The 23,056-nt window shown below is 49.2% G+C and overlaps 1 protein-coding gene across 3 annotated transcripts in view; it reads right to left on the bottom strand.

Annotated features, from left to right (window-relative positions):
- Positions 1–23,056, bottom strand: part of KCNH2 (potassium voltage-gated channel subfamily H member 2) — a 293,700-nt gene that overhangs the window by 12,340 nt on the left and 258,304 nt on the right. For 2 of the 3 annotated variants that reach the window (XM_073632571.1, XM_073632570.1), the window contains exons 7-10: positions 21,409–21,450; positions 17,381–17,783; positions 13,762–13,961; positions 2,346–2,598 (exon numbers count right to left, since the gene is read on the bottom strand). In XM_073632571.1, the coding sequence (XP_073488672.1) occupies positions 2,346–2,598; positions 13,762–13,961; positions 17,381–17,783; positions 21,409–21,450 (898 nt within the window). The remainder of the gene's footprint in view (positions 1–2,345; positions 2,599–13,761; positions 13,962–17,380; positions 17,784–21,408; positions 21,451–23,056) is intronic. The other variant, XM_073632572.1, reaches the window with a different exon arrangement.

A 23,056-nucleotide genomic window follows, 5' to 3' on the forward strand; every position in this document is an offset into this window, starting at 1 on the left:
GCCGGCTGCACAAAGGCTCCCACTGAATGACAGCTCTGCCGCCTCCTGCCACTAAATAAAGGGGCGGGCCATCTAGTGACATCACCCACTCCCTTGTGACATCATTGACGGGGCATGCTGGGTCGATGACATCACAAGGGGGAGGATTCACCGGGTGGCCCGCTAGATTATTTAGCAGTGGGAGGAGGCGGAACTGTAATTCATTGGATCTACACCGTGGGGCAATTTTTAATTTTTTTTGTTGTTTTTACTTTTTTTTTAACACCTTTTTGGTGAATGCTCCACACTCATTCGCATGGAGGGGGACGGGATCTGGGGGGCTCCCTTGATCCTTCCAGATTCCGATGAGCCCTTCGCCTGCAGACACCCACAACCACCGGCCAGGGTTGTGGGGAATAGGCCCCCCCCCCATATTGAGGGCATGTGGGCTGGTATGGTTTAGGATTGGGGGCGGGGGCTTGCTCAGGTAAGGGTCTGGTATGGATTGGGGGGGGGGGGGGAGACCCCGCTTAAAAGCCACCCCACATACATATACTGCAGCAGGGCATCCCTTTAGCGCGAAACTACATATAGACATGTGCACTGCCCAAAATTTTGTTCGTTTTCGTTTCATTTGTTTTTTTTCTTTTTGTTTTTCGGGTCAATCGTTATGATCGCAATTCGTAAATTCGAAAAAAAAAAAAACGGAAATTCGAAAAAATTCTAAAGAATTTGGAAATTCAAAAAAAGTTGGAACTTTCGAAAAAATTTGAAATGTAAAAACCAGAAAATTTAAAAATCTGAAAAAATAACTAATAATAACAACTATTACTAACTATTAAATTATAGGTACTGGAATTTCCTTTCAAATTTGGCTGTTAGTGAACGTAACGAATACAAATTTATCCGAAGTTACAAATTATCCGAAATAACGAATGCCGCATCTAAACAAATGGAATGGAACAAATGAATAATAAAGAATAATAAAACGTTTTTATTATTATTATTGTCATTTATTATTAATAATTCATTCGGTTCCATTTGTTTATATGCGGCATTTGCTATTTCACATCATTTGTAACTTCGGAGAAATTCATATTCGTTACGTTCACTAACAGCCAAATTTGAAAGGAAATTCCAATACCTATTTAATAGCTAGTAATAAGTTATTATTAGTTAGTTATTATTTCAGTTTTTCTAATTTTCAGGTTTTTGAATCTCCATTTTTTTTCAAATTTCAGATTTTTTCAGAATTTCCGTTTTTTTCCCCAATTTTTTCAGAATTTCCGACTTTTTTCAAGTTTCCGAATTTCTGATTTTGTTTTGAGTTTTCGATTTTTTCAGAATTTCCGATTTTTTTTTAACTTCCCATTTTTTTCAAATTTACTGGTGGTAGCCTAGAGCAGTGTTTCTCAACTCCAGTCCTCAGGGTGCCCCAACGGGTCATGTTTTCAGGCTTACCATTATTTTGCACAGGTGATTTGATCAGTTTCCCTGCCTTAGTAATTACCACAGCTGTTTCATCTGAGGGAAATCCTGAAAACATGACCTGTTGGTGCGCCTTGAGGACTGGAGTTGAGAAACTCTGGCCTAGAGATCCAGTCCCGGAGTGGAATATCCACTGCGCTCCACTTTATGGAGACTTCCTTGTATCCGCCATCTAATCGAGGTAATAAACCATCTAGTAATGTACAGTATGGGTTTACCTTATTGGAAATGATGACTCCCTCTATGTTATGGAGAAGAAAAGAGAGGGAGGTGTTTTGTAGTCCTATCCTAGGGTGACAACACTGCTCCTCCCCAAGTAGAGTGGTGAGTGAGCGTTGTCACCCTAAGACAGGAAGTGGGCAACTGGCAGGATCACCAGGTGAGAATTGGGCCACCACATCTAAGGATGGGTAGGCTGCAGGAGATGACATTTATGTTCTTGGACTTTGATCTCCTGTAAGGGAGTGTAACATGTCATCCCAGCTGGATGGAGACTTCATTGTGTCCTCACATGGTGATAGAAATGGGTCACCGGCACACTGAAAGGCCATCTAAAGGAGCTTCTTGTTTAGTGACATTTCAGGGCCACACAGGGTCCCCAACGTTTGTAGAATGAGGACTTGTGACACATTTTATCTTCTCCATGTATTTATGGTAGGATGCCACCATTACTATGACCACAACACCCACCATGCATGGTACAGAGGACGGCTGGAACTTCTTATTCTACCCTCCTCAGCACAGACATGGGAGGTAGTCATGTCACTGGTGTCACCCAAAACTGCACCGGGTGACTCTGCGTTTCTGCCCGGGGCGAGGTTCTGCCATGGCACAGTCATGAAATAAGAGCTGACTGGACATAAGAACGTCTTCATTACCTAATATAGCAACCACGACGTCACCGCGCAGGATTTCAATGGATCCACGGGACAGGAAGTAGAGAGCGGTGAGCACATCGCCCGCATGCACCAACGTGTCACCCGGAGGAGCGTGAGTGGTTTTGAATTTCATGGCCAGCGCTCGCAGACAGCCCTTGGTGGCCCCTTTGAAGGGTTTACAGTTCTGCAGAAGACTCCGATTGAGGTGAAGACAAATATCAGCTTGAAGACATTCTGGGAACCCTTTCAAAACCTGAAGAGAAACAGAGGAAAGGCTAAGTGACCCTTAAAGAGTGAAGAGAGAAGAGAGCAAAGGGTAGAGGGCAGGAGAGGACAATATAGAGAGGGGACAGAGGAGAGGACAATATATAGAGAGGGGACAGAGGAGAGGACAATATAGAGAGGGGACAGAGGAGAGGACAATATATAGAGAGGGGACAGAGGAGAGGACAGAGGAGAGAAGAGGACAATATAGAGAGGGGACAGAGGAGAGGACAATATAGAGAGGGGACAGAGGAGAGGACAATATATAGAGAGGGGACAGAGGAGAGGACAATATATAGAGAGGGGACAGAGGAGAGGACAATATATAGAGAGGGGACAGAGGAGAGGACAATATAGAGAGAGGGGACAGAGGAGAGGACAATATATAGAGAGGGGACAGAGGAGAGGACAATATATAGAGAGGGGACAGAGGAGAGGACAGAGGAGAGAAGAGGACAATATAGAGAGGGGACAGAGGAGAGGACAATATAGAGAGGGGACAGAGGAGAGGACAATATATAGAGAGGGGACAGAGGAGAGGACAATATATAGAGAGGGGACAGAGGAGAGGACAATATATAGAGAGGGGACAGAGGAGAGGACAATATAGAGAGAGGGGACAGAGGAGAGGACAATATATAGAGAGGGGACAGAGGAGAGGACAATATATAGAGAGGGGACAGAGGAGAGGACAGAGGAGAGAAGAGGACAATATAGAGAGGGGACAGAGGAGAGGACAATATAGAGAGGGGACAGAGGAGAGGACAATATATAGAGAGGGGACAGAGGAGAGGACAATATATAGAGAGGGGGCAGAGGAGAGGACAATATAGAGAGAGGGGACAGAGGAGAGGACAATATAGAGAGAGGGGACAGAGGAGAGGACAATATAGAGAGAGGGGACAGAGGAGAGGACAATATAGAGAGGGGACAGAGGAGAGGACAATATAGAGAGGGGACAGAGGAGAGGACAATATAGAGAGAGGGGACAGAGGAGAGGACAATATAGAGAGGGGACAGAGGAGAGGACAATATATAGAGAGAGGACAGAGGAGAGGACAGAGGAGAGGACAATATAGAGAGGGGACAGAGGAGAGGACAATATAGAGAGAGGGGACAGAGGAGAGGACAATATAGAGAGGGGACAGAGGAGAGGACAATATAGAGAGGGGACAGAGGAGAGGACAATATAGAGAGAGGGGACAGAAGAGAGGACAATATAGAGAGAGGGGACAGAGGAGAGGACAATATATAGAGAGGGGACAGAGGAGAGGACAATATAGAGAGAGGGGACAGAGGAGAGGACAGAGGAGAGAAGAGGACAATATAGAGAGGGGACAGAGGAGAGGACAATATAGAGAGGGGACAGAGGAGAGGACAATATATAGAGAGAGGACAGAGGAGAGGACAATATAGAGAGGGGACAGAGGAGAGGAAAATATAGAGAGAGGGGACAGAGGAGAGGACAATATAGAGAGGGGACAGAGGAGAGGACAATATAGAGAGGGGACAGAGGAGAGGACAATATAGAGAGAGGGGACAGAGGAGATGACAATATAGAGAGGGGACAGAGGAGAGGACAATATAGAGAGAGGGGACAGAGGAGAGGACAATATAGAGAGAGGGGACAGAGGAGAGGACAATATATAGAGAGGGGACAGAGGAGAGGACAATATATAGAGTGTGGACAGAGGAGAGGACAATATATAGAGAGGGGACAGAGGAGAGGACAATATATAGAGAGGGGACAGAGGAGAGGACAATATATAGAGAGGGGACAGAGGAGAGGACAATATATAGAGAGGGGACAGAGGAGAGGACAATATAGAGAGAGGGGACAGAGGAGAGGACAATATAGAGACGGGACAGAGGAGAGGACAATATATAGAGAGAGGGGACAGAGGAGAGGACAATATATAGAGAGGGAACAGAGGAGAGGACAATATAGAGAGAGGGGACAGAGGAGAGGACAATATAGAGAGGGAACAGAGGAGAGGACAATATAGAGAGAGGGGACAGAGGAGAGGACTGCGACAGACCTAGCCGGGAAAGAGACTTTTGGAGGGGACTGTATGCTAGCCTCTTGCCGATCGATCGGGGGGCCCTTGCATTTGGGGGAACGGTGCTCTTTGTGAGCTGTATGTCTGGGGACCCTGGATTTGCCATATTGGAATAGTGGCTGATTCATAATGCTGGGACAGATACTGTTAGGAGATGCTGATGTAAATTCCAACACCTGTCTGTCTATTGTCTGCTAAAATGTGTATTGTAAATAAGTCTACTATGGGATCTAAGAGTCATTAGATCCCCATTGTTATTTGTGTTAATTAACTCTGCTATTGTGTGAAGAAGAGTCTATGTTGATTGTAATAATGTTGATTGGATTTTCTGAACTACAAGACGGCCAGTCTGGCCTAAAGGTCATGTCTGAGTCATCTAGGCTGTCTAAAGGGATTAGGTAATTAGCTCATGTTAATTAGGTTAATTAGGTTACAGCTGTATTGTTAGAGTAATATGAGCAGGAGGTCTGCACCTCCACTTTGAGTGTATAAAAGCCTGTATTTTGTCAATAAAGATAGATTCCTGTTTGAACTTACATACAGCCTGCCTGGTGTTTGTTCTGAGCTATCACAACTGGGTTAGAACGGCACATAGCTGTAGTTCTAATCCCGGAGCATTGGATGACCGAACCATCAGACGTTGCAATCTGATTCTATAGCTGCAGAGGAGTGTCGGGAGAGTGGAACTGAGCAAGCAAGGGGCTCGTTACATTGGTGGCAGCGGTGGGATTTGCTCTCCAGTTACTGGGACACTCCAAACCAGCCTGCAGGAGAGCCACGCTGAAAGACTTACTTGAGAGCCATGGAGGGAATGGTGGGATCGTGCTTCCTTGCCATGAACACATCCAAACCATCACCTGGATCCAAGGTAGCAGGATACCAGGAGAGGAGAGATACCAGCCACCATGGATGAGGAATTCAGAAGGAGGTTGCGAGAGATGCACATACAGCACAGAGGACCAGTATCAGAGCAGGTCCTGCTAGGATGGTTTGATTTTATCCGCTGTGAACTCTGGAAAGAAGCGCTAGCCCGTGAGCAGCGACACCAGGGAAAAGTTCTCCCCTCCGTCCATGTGAGGTACTGGTCGCAGTATGAAGTGCGAATGCTGTTTTTGGGGGAACAGCCGAACCAGGAGTGGATAGGAGCGGACAGGCTGATCCGGGCAGAAATGCGGTTGGACGAGAGCTACAGAGCCCTCCAGTGGTATGTAGCCCAAGTGTGCCCATGGACAGCGGATGACAGCCCCACGGAAGGCTTTGACTACGATGGCCTGGGATTGTTATACTGGAGGCTGTCCAGGGACCCTGACTTTAGGAGTGATCGGGAGTGGCATTTGGAGGAAATAATGGAGCACAGAGAGCAGAGACTGAATGTCTCAGAAGTGCACTGGGCACAGGAAGATTTGGAGTTTCTGGCCGTTCAGGAATGGGAGTTGGAGATCGCCTTCAAACAGCTGTTAGACTCTGCTCAGCAGCAGGGTGGGGCTCCCTTTGCCTGGGACTATCAGGAAATACCAGTTGACAACTCTGAAATCCTGGCTGAAGAGTTGACAATGTGGCAGAGTAACGGTGTGCTTTGCCAACCTGCACCCGCAGCTATGGAGGCGGAGGTCTTATGGCGGATGCAGCAAGTGCTGACTGACCTTGATGAACCTGTTTCTGCATTGGATGATCTTGGATGGAGGAATGTGACTGTCCAGCAGAATGCCAGAGAATCGGCAGTGGAAAATCTGAAGATTGCCGTCCCCAAACCTGAAGTGCTGACAACAGGGCAGAGCTCTGCTAACCTCTGCCCAGCACTGATAGCATCTTCTGGGTTCCACGGAGAGGAGATGGTGAACCTCTATCCCCAGACACCAGTTGCAGAGACAGGGGATTTGATAGACTTTTCTGCTGAGGAAGAAGAACCTGATGAGCCTCCAGCAGAAGAGGAGCTGTTATTAGGGCCAAACTTCACTATGCTCTGCCCAGCACCAACAGAAGTATCTTTGAAGTCACAAGGAACTTCCCCAGCTGAAGCGCTGGCAACCGGACAGAGGGTCCAAGATCTCTGTCCTACACCTGCGGCGGATCCGGAGGCTCAGGGTGAGAAGGAGGTGATCACTTCCCAGCAGCAGATCAGGATACAGGGGGAGAAGGGAGAGGAGGTGTTCGTCGTCCCTCCCCAACAGTTAGCCGGAGCAGATGGTGTGGGGTTTTCAGCAGAGGGGCTGGCAACAGGGCCGAGTACTGCTGGCCTCTGCCCTCAACTAACAGAGGATGGATGTCCTGTGAAGGTGGATGGGACTTCAGTCTCCACCTGTATACCCCAGGGATGCAGGGCAGTCGGCCCAGATCCACAACAGCATGACGGAGTGAGCCCAGACACCCTGTCTTCTCTCCAGCAGCAGAAAGGACTCCAGGGAGAAGGGCCAGTCCAGGCCTCTCCCCAGCAGCAGATATGTTCTCTGAGAGAGGCAGAGGTTGGCTGGGTGAGTAATACTTTGTTTGGAAGAAATTGTTTGGGGCACTGTGTGGGTGCAGGCAGTAGAGGACTGGAACTACTGACTAACTTCGGAGTCATCCCGTCTGGGGTCTCCTCCTGTGTTAGTCTCCTGCCGAAAGGGGAGAAATGTGACAGACCTAGCCGGGAAAGAGACTTTTGGAGGGGACTGTATTCTAGCCTCTTGCCGATCGATCGGGGGGCCCTTGCATTTGGGGGAACGGTGCTCTTTGTGAGCTGTATGTCTGGGGACCCTGGATTTGCCATATTGGAATAGTGGCTGATTCATAATGCTGGGACAGATACTGTTAGGAGATGCTGATGTAAATTCCAACACCTGTCTGTCTATTGTCTGCTGCAAATGTGTATTGTAAATAAGTCTACTATGGGATCTAAGAGTCATTAGATCCCCATTGTTGTTTGTGTTAATTAACTCTGCTATTGTGTGAAGAAGAGTCTATGTTGATTGTGATAATGTTGATTGGATTTTCTGAACTACAAGACGGCCAGTCTGGCCTAACAGTCATGTCGGAGTCATCTAGGCTGTCTAAAGGGATTAGGTAATTAGCTCATGTTAATTAGGTTAATTAGGTTACAGCTGTATTGTTAGAGTAATATGAGCAGGAGGTCTGCACCTCCACTTTGAGTGTATAAAAGCCTGTATTTTGTCAATAAAGATAGATTCCTGTTTGAACTTACATACAGCCTGCCTGGTGTTTGTTCTGAGCTATCACAACTGGGTTAGAACGGCACATAGCTGTAGTTCTAATCCCGGAGCATTGGATGACCGAACCATCAGACGTTGCAATCTGATTCTATAGCTGCAGAGGAGTGTCGGGAGAGTGGAACTGAGCAAGCAAGGGGCTCGTTACATTGGTGGCAGCGGTGGGATTCGCTCTCCAGTTACTGGGACACTCCAAACCAGCCTGCAGGAGAGCCACGCTGAAAGACTTACTTGAGAGCCATGGAGGGAATGGTGGGATCGTGCTTCCTTGCCATGAACACATCATAACCATCACCTGGATCCAAGGTAGCAGGATACCAGGAGAGGAGAGATACCAGCCACCATGGATGAGGAATTCAGAAGGAGGTTGCGAGAGAAGGCGATACAGCACAGAGGACCAGTATCAGAGCAGGTCCTGCTAGGATGGTTTGATTCTATCCGCTGTGAACTCTGGAAAGAAGCGCTAGCCCGTGAGCAGCGACACCAGGGAAAAGCTCTCCCCTCCGTCCATGTGAGGTACTGGTCGCAGTATGAAGTGCGAATGCTGTTTTTGGGGGAACAGCCGAACCAGGAGTGGACAGCTGAGTTAAGCAGGCTGATCCGGGCAGAAATGCGGTTGGACGAGAGCTACAGAGCCCTCCAGTGGTATGTAGCCCAAGTGTGCCCATGGACAGCGGATGACAGCCCCACGGAAGGCTTTGACTACGATGGCCTGGGATTGTTATACTGGAGGCTGTTCAGGGACCCTGACTTTAGGAGTGATCGGGAGTGGAGTTTGGAGGAAATAATGGACACAGAGAGCAGAGACTGAATGTCTCAGAAGTGCACTGGGCACAGGAAGATTTGGAGTTTCTGGCCGTTCAGGAATGGGAGTTGGAGATCGCCTTCAAACAGCTGTTAGACTCTGCTCAGCAGCAGGGTGGGGCTCCCTTTGCCTGGGACTATCAGGAAATACCAGTTGACAACTCTGAAATCCTGGCTGAAGAGTCGACAATGTGGCAGAGTAACGGTGTGCTTTGCCAACCTGCACCCGCAGCTATGGAGGCTGAGGTCTTATGGCGGATGCAGCAAGTGCTGACTGACCTTGATGAACCTGTTTCTGCATTGGATGATCTTGGATGGAGGAATGTGACTGTCCAGCAGAATGCCAGAGAATCGGCAGTGGAAAATCTGAAGATTGCCGTCCCCAAACCTGAAGTGCTGACAACAGGGCAGAGCTCTGCTAACCTCTGCCCAGCACTGATAGCATCTTCTGGGTTCCACGGAGAGGAGATGGTGAACCTTTATCCCCAGACACCAGTTGCAGAGGACAGAGGAGAGGACAATATATAGAGAGGGGACAGAGGAGAGGACAATATTGAGAGGGGACAGAGGAGAGGACAATATAGAGAGAGGGGACAGAGGAGATGACAATATAGAGAGAGGGGACAGAGGAGAGGACAATATAGAGAGGGGACAGAGGAGAGGGGACAGAGGAGAGGACAGAAGAGAGGACAATATAGAGAGAGGGGACAGAGGAGAGGACAATATAGAGAGAGGGGACAGAGGAGAGGACAATATAGAGAGGGGACAGAGGAGAGGACAATATAGAGAGGGGACAGAGGAGAGGACAATATAGAGAGGGGACAGAGGAGAGGACAATATAGAGAGGGGACAGAGGAGAGGACAATATAGAGAGGGGACAGAGGAGAGGACAATATATAGAGAGGGGACAGAGGAGAGGATAATATAGAGAGGGGACAGAGGAGAGGACAATATAGAGAGAGGGGACAGAGGAGAGGACAATATAGAGAGAGGGGACAGAGGAGAGGACAATATAGAGAGAGGGGACAGAGGAGAGGACAATATATAGAGAGGGGACAGAGGAGAGGACAATATATAGAGAGGGGACAGAGGAGAGGACAATATATAGAGAGGGGACAGAGGAGAGGACAATATATAGAGAGGGGACAGAGGAGAGGACAATATAGAGAGAGGGGACAGAGGAGAGGACAATATAGAGAGAGGGGACAGAGGAGAGGACAATATAGAGAGAGGGGACAGAGGAGAGGACAATATATAGAGAGGGGACAGAGGAGAGGACAATATATAGAGTGTGGACAGAGGAGAGGACAATATATAGAGAGGGGACAGAGGAGAGGACAATATATAGAGAGGGGACAGAGGAGAGGACAATATATAGAGAGGGGACAGAGGAGAGGACAATATAGAGAGGGGACAGAGGAGAGGACAATATATAGAGAGGGGACAGAGGAGAGGACAATATAGAGAGGGGACAGAGGAGAGGACAATATAGAGAGAGGGGACAGAGGAGAGGACAATATATAGAGAGGGGACAGAGGAGAGGACAATATATAGAGAGGGGACAGAGGAGAGGACAATCTAGAGAAGGGACAGAGGAGAGGACAATATAGAGAGAGGGGACAGAGGAGAGGACAATATAGAGAGAGGGGACAGAGGAGAGGACAATATAGAGAGGGGACAGAGGAGAGGACAATATATAGAGAGAGGGGACAGAGGAGAGGACAATATATAGAGAGGAGACAGAGGAGAGGACAATATAGAGAGAGGGGACAGAGGAGAGGACAATATAGAGAGTGGACAGAGGAGAGGACAATATAGAGAGGGGACAGAGGAGAGGACAATATATAGAGAGGGGACAGAGGAGAGGACTGCGACAGACCTAGCCGGGAAAGAGACTTTTGGAGGGGACTGTATGCTAGCCTCTTGCCGATCGATCGGGGGGCCCTTGCAATTGGGGGAACGGTGCTCTTTGTGAGCTGTATGTCTGGGGACCCTGGATTTGCCATATTGGAATAGTGGCTGATTCATAATGCTGGGACAGATACTGTTAGGAGATGCTGATGTAAATTCCAACACCTGTCTGTCTATTGTCTGCTAAAATGTGTATTGTAAATAAGTCTACTATGGGATCTAAGAGTCATTAGATCCCCATTGTTATTTGTGTTAATTAACTCTGCTACTGTGTGAAGAAGAGTCTATGTTGATTGTGATAATGTTGATTGGATTTTCTGAACTACAAGACGGCCAGTCTGGCCTAACGGTCATGTCTGAGTCATCTAGGCTGTCTAAAGGGATTAGTTAATTAGCTCATGTTAATTAGGTTAATTAGGTTACAGCTGTATTGTTAGAGTAATATGAGCAGGAGGTCTGCACCTCCACTTTGAGTGTATATAAAAGCCTGTATTTTGTCAATAAAGATAGATTCCTGTTTGAACTTACATACAGCCTGCCTGGTGTTTGTTCTGAGCTATCACAACTGGGTTAGAACGGTACATAGCTGTAGTTCTAATCCCGGAGCATCGGATGACCGAACCATCAGACGTTGCAATCTGATTCTATAGCTGCAGAGGAGTGTCGGGAGAGTGGAACGGAGCGAGCAAGGGGCTCGTTACAAGGACAATATATAGAGAGGGGACAGAGGAGAGGACAATATAGAGAGAGGGGACAGAGGAGAGGACAATATATAAAGAGGGGACAGAGGAGAGGACAATATAGAGAGAGGGGACAGAGGAGAGGACAATATAGAGAGGGGACAGAGGAGAGGACAATATATAGAGAGGGGACAGAGGAGAGGACAATATATAAAGAGGGGACAGAGGAGAGGACAATATATAGAGAGGGGACAGAGGAGAGGACAATATATAAAGAGGGGACAGAGGAGAGGACAATATATAGAGAGGGGACAGAGGAGAGGACAATATAGAGAGGGGACAGAGGAGAGGACAATATATAGAGAGGGGACAGAGGAGAGGACAATATAGAGAGGGGACAGAGGAGAGGACAATATAGAGAGGGGACAGAGGAGAGGACAATATAGAGAGAGGGGACAGAGGAGAGGACAATATAGAGAGGGGACAGAGGAGAGGACAATATATAGAGAGGGGACAGAGGAGAGGACAATATATAGAGAGGGGACAGAGGAGAGGACAATATAGAGAGAGGGGACAGAGGAGAGGACAATATAGAGAGAGGGGACAGAGGAGAGGACAATATAGAGAGAGGGGACAGAGGAGAGGACAATATATAGAGAGGGGACAGAGGAGAGGACAATATATAGAGAGGGGACAGAGGAGAGGACAATATATAGAGTGTGGACAGAGGAGAGGACAATATATAGAGTGTGGACAGAGGAGAGGACAATATATAGAGAGGGGACAGAAGAGAGGACAATATATAGAGAGGGGACAGAGGAGAGGACAATATAGAGAGGGGACAGAGGAGAGGACAATATATAGAGAGGGGACAGAGGAGAGGACAATATATAGAGAGGGGACAGAGGAGAGGACAATATATAGAGAGGGGACAGAGGAGAGGACAATCTAGAGAAGGGACAGAGGAGAGGACAATATATAGAGAGGGGACAGAGGAGAGGACAATATAGAGAGAGGGGACAGAGGAGAGGACAATATATAGAGTGTGGACAGAGGAGAGGACAATACATAGAGAGGGGACAGAGGAGAGGACAATATATAGAGAGGGGACAGAGGAGAGGACAATATAGAGAGAGGGGACAGAGGAGAGGACAATATATAGAGAGGGGACAGAGGAGAGGACAATATATAAAGAGGGGACAGAGGAGAGGACAATATATAGAGAGGGGACAGAGGAGAGGACAATACATAGAGAGGGGACAGAGGAGAGGACAATACATAGAGAGGGGACAGAGGAGAGGACAATACATAGAGAGGGGACAGAGGAGAGGACAATATAGAGAGAGGGGACAGAGGAGAGGACAATATATAGAGAGGGGACAGAGGAGAGGACAATATAGAGGGAGGGGACAGAGGAGAGGACAATATAGAGAGAGGGGACAGAGGAGAGGACAATATAGAGAGAGGGAACAGAGGAGAGGACAATATATAGAGAGGGGACAGAGGAGAGGACAATATAGAGAGAGAGGGGACAGAGTAGAGGACAATATATAGAGAGGGGACAGAGGAGAGGACAATATATAGAGAGGGGACAGAGGAGAGGACAATATAGAGAGAGGGGACAGAGGAGAGGACAATATACAGAGAGGGGACAGAGGAGAGGACAATATATAGAGAGGGGACAGAGGAGAGGACAATATATAGAGAGGGGACAGAGGAGATGACAATATAGAGAGGGGACAGAGGAGAGCAGGAGGAGATGATGACAAGGAGGAGGAGAGGATGAGGAGAAGACAGTACAGTGATGAGATGGTTGTAGCAGAGAAGAAGGTGTAGGACAGTGGAGGGAGGTCGTGAGTGGTGGAGGGTGGTGGAGGATGGTGGAGGACGGTGGAGGATGGTGGAGGACGTTGGAGGGTGGTGGAGAGCGGTGGAGAGAGGAGGACGAAGGTGGAGGACGGTGGAAAGTGGTGGAGGACGGTGGAGGACGGTGGAGAGTGGTGAAGGACGGTGGAGGACGGTGGAGGACGGTGGAGGGCAGTGCAGGTCGGTGGAGGGCGGTGAGGGGCGGTGGAGGGCGGTGGAGGGCAGTGGAGAGCGGTGGAGGGCGGTGGAGGGCGGTGGAGAGTGGCGAAGGAGGGTGGAGAGTGGTGGAGGGCGGTGAGGGACGCTGGAGAGCGGTGGAGGACGGTGGAGTGTGGTGGAGGAATGTGGGGGATGGATGAGGGCGGTAGAGGGCGGTGGAGAGCGGTGGAGGACGGTGTAGGACAGTGGAGGGAGGTGGAGAGTGGTGGAGGACGGTGGAGGGTGGTGGAGGAAGGTGGAGGATGGATGAGGACGGTGGAGGGTGGTGGAGAGCGGTGGAGGATGGTGGAGGATGGTTTTCGGACGGAGGAGGACGGTAGAGGGCATCAGGGTCACAGAGATTTCTGGTGAAGACAGAAGGTGAGATACAATAGTTGTCAGGGGTTGTCAGAGACGATGGACTCACCGCGTTCATGTCAATGCCGTTGGTGTATGACCAGGCGTGTTGGAAATACTCCTCCAGTCGCTGGCGTAGGGGGTTGGGAATCTGGTGGAATCGGATGAACTCTCGGACCCGCAGCATCTGTGTGTGGTACCTGGCGGTGCCGGAATACAACCTCTGGATGATCGCAGACACATTCCCAAAAATGCTGGCGTACATCAACGCTGGAGAAGAGGAAAGGAGAGACATGTTACATTTACCCCACTATAGATACCGCAATGTGCATCTTCTGAACAAACATCTGTCCTCCGGGTGGAGTCTGGGAACACGGCACCGTCGCCTTTTACAGGAGGACTGTCTGTGATGCCGTATCACCAAAGGAAGCACGCCTGCCCTGGATAATAGATTGGTGGCTACAGAGTAACACAGACAGATCTTATTGCAGATCATCTTAAGTGCAGGATGAATCGCTCGGGAAGATTCTTCTATAACAGGAGGGGGGAGCAGATCGTTTGCTTTGTTTTGTTGGGACAATCTGCAGACAACTGGTAAATGCCATTTGCTGCTCTTCCTCTGAACGTCCTGTAGATGGTGGTGTGACACCGCACAAATATCCAGAGACGGCCTCATCCACAACTTTGTCACTAAACGTATCTTTATACAGACAGTCATGTGATCACCAATTCGGGTTCAGGCGCGGTGATCCACGGCTTTGTTTATAAACAAAACCAAACCTAACTTTAGGCTCCGCTCACATCTAGGCATCCCAGATCGCCGCAAATCGGAACACCCTTTGCGATCCCCGTCACTTCCAATGGCAACTCCCCCCCCCCCCCCCCATCGCTGCGCAGTTTTACTGCAAACGACGAATCGCTGTAAAATCAAGCAAAAAAGAATTGCGGAATGCCTGTCACCCAAAATAATTTTTTTTTTTGAGCGACAGGAGTACCGCGAGCGATTTTTACCGTGATTCATCGGGCAACACTCGCGGAAAAATCACACTGCGATCGGGGTGCCATTGGAAGTGATGGGGATAGCAAGTGCACCCCGCGATTTGCGGCGATTCAGGATCGCGGGGAAAATCGTGGCGGTTTCGCCATGAGATCCAGGATGCCTAGATATGAACGAAGCCTTATCGCTGTCTGTTTATAAACAAAGTCATGTGATCACCGATTCAGCGGCGGCATGGTGGGCAATGGCCTTTTTTATAAACAAGACCAAACCTAACACTTAGTTTGTTTATAGACAAAGCCATGTGATCACCAAGGCCAAAACGTATCTTTAAAGCGGTTTATAGACAGTCATGTGATCACCAATTCGGGTTCAGCTGTGGTGAGCAATGGCTTTGTTTATAAACAGGACCAAACCTAACTTTAGGCTCCGTTCACATCTAGGCGTCCCGGATCTCTACCCGGATTCTGCCCGCAATCGGCGGATCACCGTAAATTGCGGGATGCCCTGGCGGTCCCCGTCACTTCCAATGCCCCCCCCCCGACCGTGATTTTGTCACGATTGTCGCCAGATGAATCGCTGTATAATTGCACAAAACAGAATCGCGGAACGCCTGTGACCCAAAAAGAAGTTCTGGAATCGGGGGGGTGCCATTGGAAGTGATGGGGGTCGCAAGGGCATCCAGCGATTTGGGATTGCCCGCCAAATCAGCACTGAGTAGGTGATCACATGGCTTTGTTTATAAACAGACAATATTAAGGCTCCGTTCACATGTAGGCGTCCCAGATCTCAGGCAGAAACGCCACGATTCTGCCCGAGATCCGGGGCGCCTATATTGTGAACGGAGCCTTAATATTGTCTGTTTATAAACAAAGCCATGTGATCACCTACTCAGTGCTGATTTGGCGGGGCAATGAGTTTGTTGAAAACCTAACTCTGATGCTGTGTATAAACAAAGTCATGTGATCATCAATTCAGTGGCGGGCGATCACATGGCCTTGTTGATAAAACCTGGCTTGTGCACGGTTTATAGACAAAGTCATGTGATCGCTGACTCAGTGCCAACATGGTGGTCAGTGGCTTTGTTGCTAAATAAGACAAAACGTATCTTTAGGACCATTTATAGACAGTCATGTGATCACCAATTTGGGTGAGGCGTGAAGATCAATGGCTTTGTTTATAAACAAGACCAAACTTTACGCTAATAGTGTTTGTTTCATAGACAAAGCCGAATGAAGATCGATTCAGTGCCGACACGGCGATCACGCGGCTTCTTTGATAAATAAGACTAAACCTATCTTTAAAGGCTGTTTGTTTATAGACAAAGCCATGTGATCACCAATTCAGTGCCGATGTTCTGTTGAAAACCGCCAACTCATTGAAATCTCCAATTATGTCCCTTTCCGGTGACTCAGCTGTTGGAGAACTCAACGTAAATGAAGTGAAGTACCTTGCGCATGCGCACCGTGACGATTGGAAGATCCAACGGGGGTTTATGTTATTCTGTCGGGTGCCCATGCGCGCGCGGGCACCCGACAGAATGACATAAACCCCCCCGTTGGATCTTCCAATCGTCACGGTGCGCATGCGCAAGGTACTTCACTTAATTTATGCTGAGTTCTCCAACAGCTGCCAGCGCACATGCGCAAGGTGTTGGGGTGCACGCGCATGCGCTCCTGGGCAGTAGGGCCAATTCGCCGAAATCTGCTGCTGCTGGTGAGACACCGGAAGTGACGTGATTGAAGATTTCGTCGAGTTGGCTGTGTGGACAGAACACCGCCATGGGCGATCACTGGACATGTGCAATTTGTTTCCTTCCGAATTCGTTTTTGAAAGGAAATTAGACAAATTCGCTAATTCGGAGATATCCGAATTAATGAAAAAAAAATAATTTTTAATGGATTTTTCAGAATATTCGGAAATTCGAATATTCGAAAATTTGTAAATTTGTAAATATGAAAATTCGGAAATTAAAAAATTAGAAAACACGAAAATTCGAAAATCTGAAATAATAATTAACTAATAATAACTCAACTATTACTAACTATTAAATTATAGATATTGGATTTTAGCTGTTAGTGAACGTAACGAATACGAATTTAAACCAAAGTTATAAATTATCCGAAATAACGAATGCCGCGTCTAAACAAATGGAACGTAACTAATTAATAATTATAATAATAATAACAATAATAATCAAAAAAGTTTTATCACTATTGTTTATTATTAATTAGTTCTCTTCCATTCGTTTAGACGCGGCATTTGTTATTTTTGATAATTCGTAACTTCGGATAAATTCGTATTCGTTACGTTGTCTAACAGCCAAATTTTAAAGGAAATTCCAATACCTATCATTTAATAGTTAGTTATTATTAGTTATTTAGTTAATTATTTAGAATTTTGGGATTTTCGTTCTTTTTACTTTTCGGATTTTCCTTTCTTATTTTCGGATTTTCTAATTTCCGAATTTTCAGATTTTCGGATTTTTGAATTCCGAATTTTCTAATTTCCGACTTTACGAATTTAGGATCTTTTAAATTTACGAATTTTCGAATGTCCGAATTTTCTAATTTCCTAATTTCCGAAAAAAAAACAAAAAACTAATGAAACCAAAACGAACTTTTTTTTCGGCAGTGCACATGTCTAGCCTCTGGTTCCCTTCACCATGACGGTCTATGATGGAGCTACTTACATCCGATCAGCATGACGCATATGGAGAAGATCTTCTCGGAGTTGGTGTTGGGGGACACGTTCCCGAAGCCCACGCTGGTGAGACTACTGAAGGTGAAGTAGAGGGCGGTGACATACTTGTCGTTGATGGACGGCCCCGACTTCATGTTGCTGTTGTTGTACGGCTTCATGATCTGGGTGCCCAGCGAATAGAGCCAGCCGATCGATCGATATTCCGGCTCGTAGTGTTCCATGTGACCAATGGCGTACCAGATGCAGGCCAGCCAATGAGCGATGAGGGCGAAGGTGCACATGAGGAGGAAGAGGACGGCAGCTCCGTACTCCGAGTACCGGTCTAACTTACGGGCCACTCGTACCAAGCGCAGGAGGCGGGCCGTCTTCAACAGGCCAATCAGAGTGGTGGTCTGGAGGGATACAAAACAAGACTTAGACACCGGAAAATTCTGCACCGAAGACGAGACGGAACACATCAAACGAGAGATAAGATTAACAAGAAGATGGAGAAGGCCACAAAGTCACACGAACACCACAAAGACTTGACAACTGCCGTTGGTCATATTGTCACTGGAGAGCCTTTTTATTGGTTGAGTTAATCATCAATGATGCAATGGGGAAGGTTTTATGTATAAGAAGACTATCCCCCAGGACAGGAAGAGAAGACTACCCCCCCCCCCCCCCCAAGGACAGGAAGAGAAGACTATCCCCCCAGGACAGGAAGAGAAGACTATCCCTCCAGGGTAGGAAGAGAAGGCTATCCCCCAGGACAGGAGGAGAAGACTATCCCCCAGGACAGGAAGAGAAGACTATCCCCCCCAGGACAGGAAGAGAAGACTATCCCCCCAGGACAGGAAGAGAAGACTATCCCCCCAGGACAGGAAGAGAAGACTATCCCTCCCAGGACAGGAAGAGAAGACTATCCCCCCCAAGACAGGAAGAGAAGACTACCCCCCCCCCAGGACAGAAAGAGAAGACTATCCCCCCAGGACAGGAAGAGAAGACTATCCCCCCAGGACAGAAAGAGAAGACTACCCCCCCAGGACAGAAAGAGAAGACTATCCCCCAGGACAGGAAGAGAAAACTATCCCCCCAGGACAGGAAGAGAAGGTGGGTATCTGGGGGTGTAATCAGAGTGGGAGGGGTATCTGGGGGTGTGATCAGAGTGGGGGTATCTGGAGGTGTGATCAGGGTGGGGGGGTATCTGGGGGTGTAATCAGGGTGGGGCATTATCAGGGTGTGGGGGGGTATCTGGGGGTGTGATCAGGGTGGGGGGGTATCTGGGGGTGTAATCAAGGTGGGAGGGGTATCTGGGGGTGTAATCAGGGTGGGGGGTATCTGGGGGTGTAATCAGGGGGTAAATGGGGGTGTAATCAGGATGGGGGGTATCTTGGGGTGTAATCAAGGTGAGAGGGGTATCTGGGGGTGTAATCAGAGTGGGGGTATCTGGGGGTGTAATCAGAGTGGGGAGTATCTGGGGGTGTAATCAGAGTGGGGGAGTATCTGGGGGTGTAATCAGAGTGGGGGAGTATCTGGGGGTGTAATCAGAGTGGGGGGGTATCTGGGGGTGTAATCAGGGTTGGGGGGATCTGGGGTGTGATCAGGGTGAAGGGGGATCTGGGGTGTGATCAGAGTGAAGGGGGATCTGGGGTATGATCAGGGTGAAGGGGAATCTGGGGTGTGATCAGGGTGGGGGGGGTAAATGGGGGTGTAATCAGGGTGGGGGGGGGGGTATCTGGGGGTGTAATCAGGGTGGGGGGGTATCTGGGGGTGTAATCAGAGTGGGGGGTATCTGGGGTGTGATCAGGGTGGGAGGGTATCTGAGGGAGTAATCAGGGTGGGGGGGTATCTGGTGTGTAGTCAGGGTGGGGGGTATCTAGGGGTGTAATCAGGGTGGGGGGGTATCTGGGGTGTAATTAGGGTGGGGGGTATCTGGGGGTGTGATCAGGGTGGTGGGGGGTATCTGGGGGTGTAGTCAGAGTAGGGGGGTATTTGGGGGTGTCATCAGAGTGAGGGGTATCTGGGGGTGTAATCAGGGTGGGAGGGTATCTGAGGGAGTAATCAGGGTGGGGGGTATCTGGGGGTGTGATCAGGGTGGGGGGATATCTGGGGGTGTGATACCCCACCCACCTGGATTACACGCCCAGATACCCCCCCACCCTGATTACACCCCCGGATACCCCCACCCTGATCACACCCCCATTTACCCCCCCAATCTTATAACACCCCCAGATACCCCCCCACTCTAATCACACCCCCAGGGAGGTATCTGGGGGTGTAATCAGAGTGGGGGGTATCTGGGGGTGTGATCAGAGTCGGGGGTATCTGGGGGTGTAATCAGTGTGGGGGGTATCGGGGGGGTAATCAGGGTGGGGGGGTATCTGGGGGTGTAATCAGGTGGGGTGTATCTGGGGGTGTGATCAGGGGGGGGTATCTGGGGGTGTAATCAGGGTGGGGGGTATCTGGGGGTGTTATCAGGGTGGGGTGTATCTGGGGGTGTTATCAGGGTGGGGGGTATCTGGGGGTGTAATCAGGGTGGGGGGTATCTGGGGGTGTGATCAGGGTGGGGGGTATCTGGGGGTGTGATCAGGGTGGGGGGTATCTGGGGGTGCAAACAGGGTGGGGGGAGTATCTGGGGGTGCGATCAGAGTGGGGGGTATCCTGGGGTGTGATCAGAGAGGGGGGGGTATCTGTAATCAGAGTGGGGGGGTATTTGGGGTGTAATCAGAGTGGGGGGTATCTGGGGGTGTAATCAGGGTGGGGGGTACCTGGGGTGTGAGCAGAGTGGGGGGTATCTGGGGGTGTAATCAGGGTGGGGGGTATCTGGAGGTGTGATCAGAGTGGAGGGGTATCTGGGGGTATGATAAGGGTGGGGGGGCATCTGGGGTGTGATCAGGGTGGGGGTTTATCTGGGGGTGTGATCAGGGTGGGGGGGTATCTGGGGGTGTAATCAGAGTGGGGGAGTATCTGGGGGTGTAATCAGGGTCGGGGGTATCTGGGGGTGTGATCAGGGTGGGGGGTGTATCTGGGTGTGTGATCAGGGTGGGGGGTATCTGGGGGTGTAATCAGGGTGGGGGGTATCTGGGGGTGTAATCAGGGTGGGGGGTATAATCAGGGTGGGGGGTATCTGGGGGTGTAATCAGGGTGGGGGGTATCCTGAGGTGTGATCAGAGTGGTGGGGGGTATCTGGGGGTGTAATCAGAGTGGGGTGTATCTGGGGGTGTAATCAGGGTGGGGGGTATCTGGGGGTGTAATCAGGGTGGGGGGTATCTGGGGGTGTAATCAGGGTGGGGGGTATAATCAGGGTGGGGGGTATCTGGGGGTGTAATCAGGGTGGGGGGTATCCTGAGGTGTGATCAGAGTGGTGGGGGGTATCTGGGGGTGTAATCAGAGTGGGGAGTATCTGGGGGTGTAATCAGGGTGGGGGGTATCTGGGGATGTGATCAGGAAGGGGGTATCTGGGCGTTAGGGGGCGCCCCAGGACAGGCCCTATTGGGTTCTCATTATCTCTGATCTCGGTGAATGAGAAGATCCCATCCCCCATCGGGGGATCATTTAAAGGACACGATCAGTTTACTATTATCTACGGAAAACATAATAAAGGTGGTGCCGGTCATCCGGGGGTGGAGATCCAGTAGAACATCCAGAATTGAAGGATGAAAAACGCACAGAAAGCAGTTTATACACATTGTCCCACTGATAGTCCCCGCCTCCTCTGTATGCCCCAATCACTGACAGGAGGGAGATCCCGCCTTCACCGATGCACCACCACTATGACATCAGTACTGCATCATGTGTACATTGTAACAGAAATAGTGTCAGTTCACATAGATAACACCAGGGGGAGCCATCAGACCAGGCTGGTATCCCCGCATGCCCTGTCACAGAACGCCCACCACTGATAACAATGTGAAGAGACAATGAGGTCCCATCCCGGGAATGATATGAGGAACGATCTCATAGTGACAGTGATACATTGTAACAACAACCAGAGACCGCAATCATCGGACATTATTCCGCCCGCAGACACTTTACCTCTCTTCGGCTCTTTGCACTTTCTTCGATCCTCTTCCTTAACTTGAAAGAAAGAAATTTTTGATTCAATCTCTGACTGATGAGTGTTCTAAGCGATAGATTGTTCTGCTCCACCCAGGCTCACTCTCTGACCAATGGGCATTCTACATCACAGGCTCACTCTCTGACCAATGGCCATTCTAAGTGTCAGATTATTCTGCTCCACCCAGGTTCACTTTCTGATCAGTGGGCATTCTACATCACAGGCTCACTCTCTGACCAATGGGCATTCTAAGTGACAGACTGTTCTGCTCCACCCAGGTTCACTCTCTGACCAATGAGAATCCTACGTAACAGACTCTTCTGCTCCACCCAGGCTCACTCTCTGACAAATGGGCATTCTACATCACAGACTCACTTTCTGACCAATGGGCATTCTAAGTGACAGACTTGTCTGCTCCACCCAGGATCACTTCCTGACCAATGGGCATTCTAAGTGTCTGATTGTTCTGCTCAACCCAGGCTCACTCTCTGACCAATGGGCATTCTAAACAACACATTGTTGTGCTCCGTCCAGGCTCACTCTCTGACCAATGAAAATCTTACGTAACAGACTGTTCTGCTCCACCCAGGCTTAATCACTGACTGATGAGTGTTCTAAGTGATAGATTGTTCTGCTTAGTCAAGGCTCACTCTCTGACCAATGAGCATCCCAAGTGTCAGACTGTTCTGCTCCACCAGGCTCACTCTCTGACCAATGGGCATTCTAAGTCAAAGACTGTTCTGCTCCACCCAAGCTCACTCTCTGACCAATGAGCATCCTAAGTGACAGACTGTCCTGCTCCCCAGGCTCACTCTCTGACCAATGGGCATCCTAAGTGACAGACTGTCCTGCTCCCCAGGCTCACTCTCTGACCAATGGGCATCCTAAGTGACAGACTGCCCTGCTCCCCAGGCTCACTCTCTGACCAATGAGCATCCTAATCGACAGACTGTCCTGCTCCCTAGGCTCACTCTCTGACCAATGGGCATCCTAAGTCAAAGACTGTTCTGCTCCACCCAAGCTCACGCCCTGACCAATGGATGTCCTAAGTGACTGTTCTGCTCTACCCAGGCTCACTCTCTGACCAATGGGCATCCTAAGTGACAGACTGTCCTGCTCTCCAGGCTCACTCTCTGACCAATGGGCATTCTAAACAAGAAATTGTTCTGCTCTGTCCAGGCTTACTCTCTGACCAATGAGAATCCTACGTAACAAACTGTTCTGCTCCATCCAGGCTTAATCTCTGACTGATGAGTGTTCTAAGAGATAGATTGTTCTGCTTAGTCAAGGCTCACTCTCTGACCAATGAGCATCCCAAGTGTCAGACTGTTCTGCTCCACCCAGGTTCACTCTCTGACCAATGGGTATTCTAAGTCAAAGACTGTTCTGCTCCACCCAAGCTCACTCTTTGACCAATGAGCATCCTAAGTAACAGACTGTCTTGCTCCACCCAGGCTCACTCTCTGACCAATGGGCATCCTAAGTTACAGACTGTCTTGCTCCCCAGGCTCACTCTCTGACCAATGGGCATTCTAAGTCAAAGACTGTTCTGCTCCACCCAAGCTCACTCTCTGACCAATGAGCATCCTAAGTGACAGACTGTCCTGCTCCCCAGGCTCACTCTCT

Source organism: Aquarana catesbeiana, linkage group LG05 (genome assembly GCF_042186555.1).
Source record: "Aquarana catesbeiana isolate 2022-GZ linkage group LG05, ASM4218655v1, whole genome shotgun sequence".
NCBI lineage: Eukaryota > Metazoa > Chordata > Amphibia > Anura > Ranidae > Aquarana > Aquarana catesbeiana.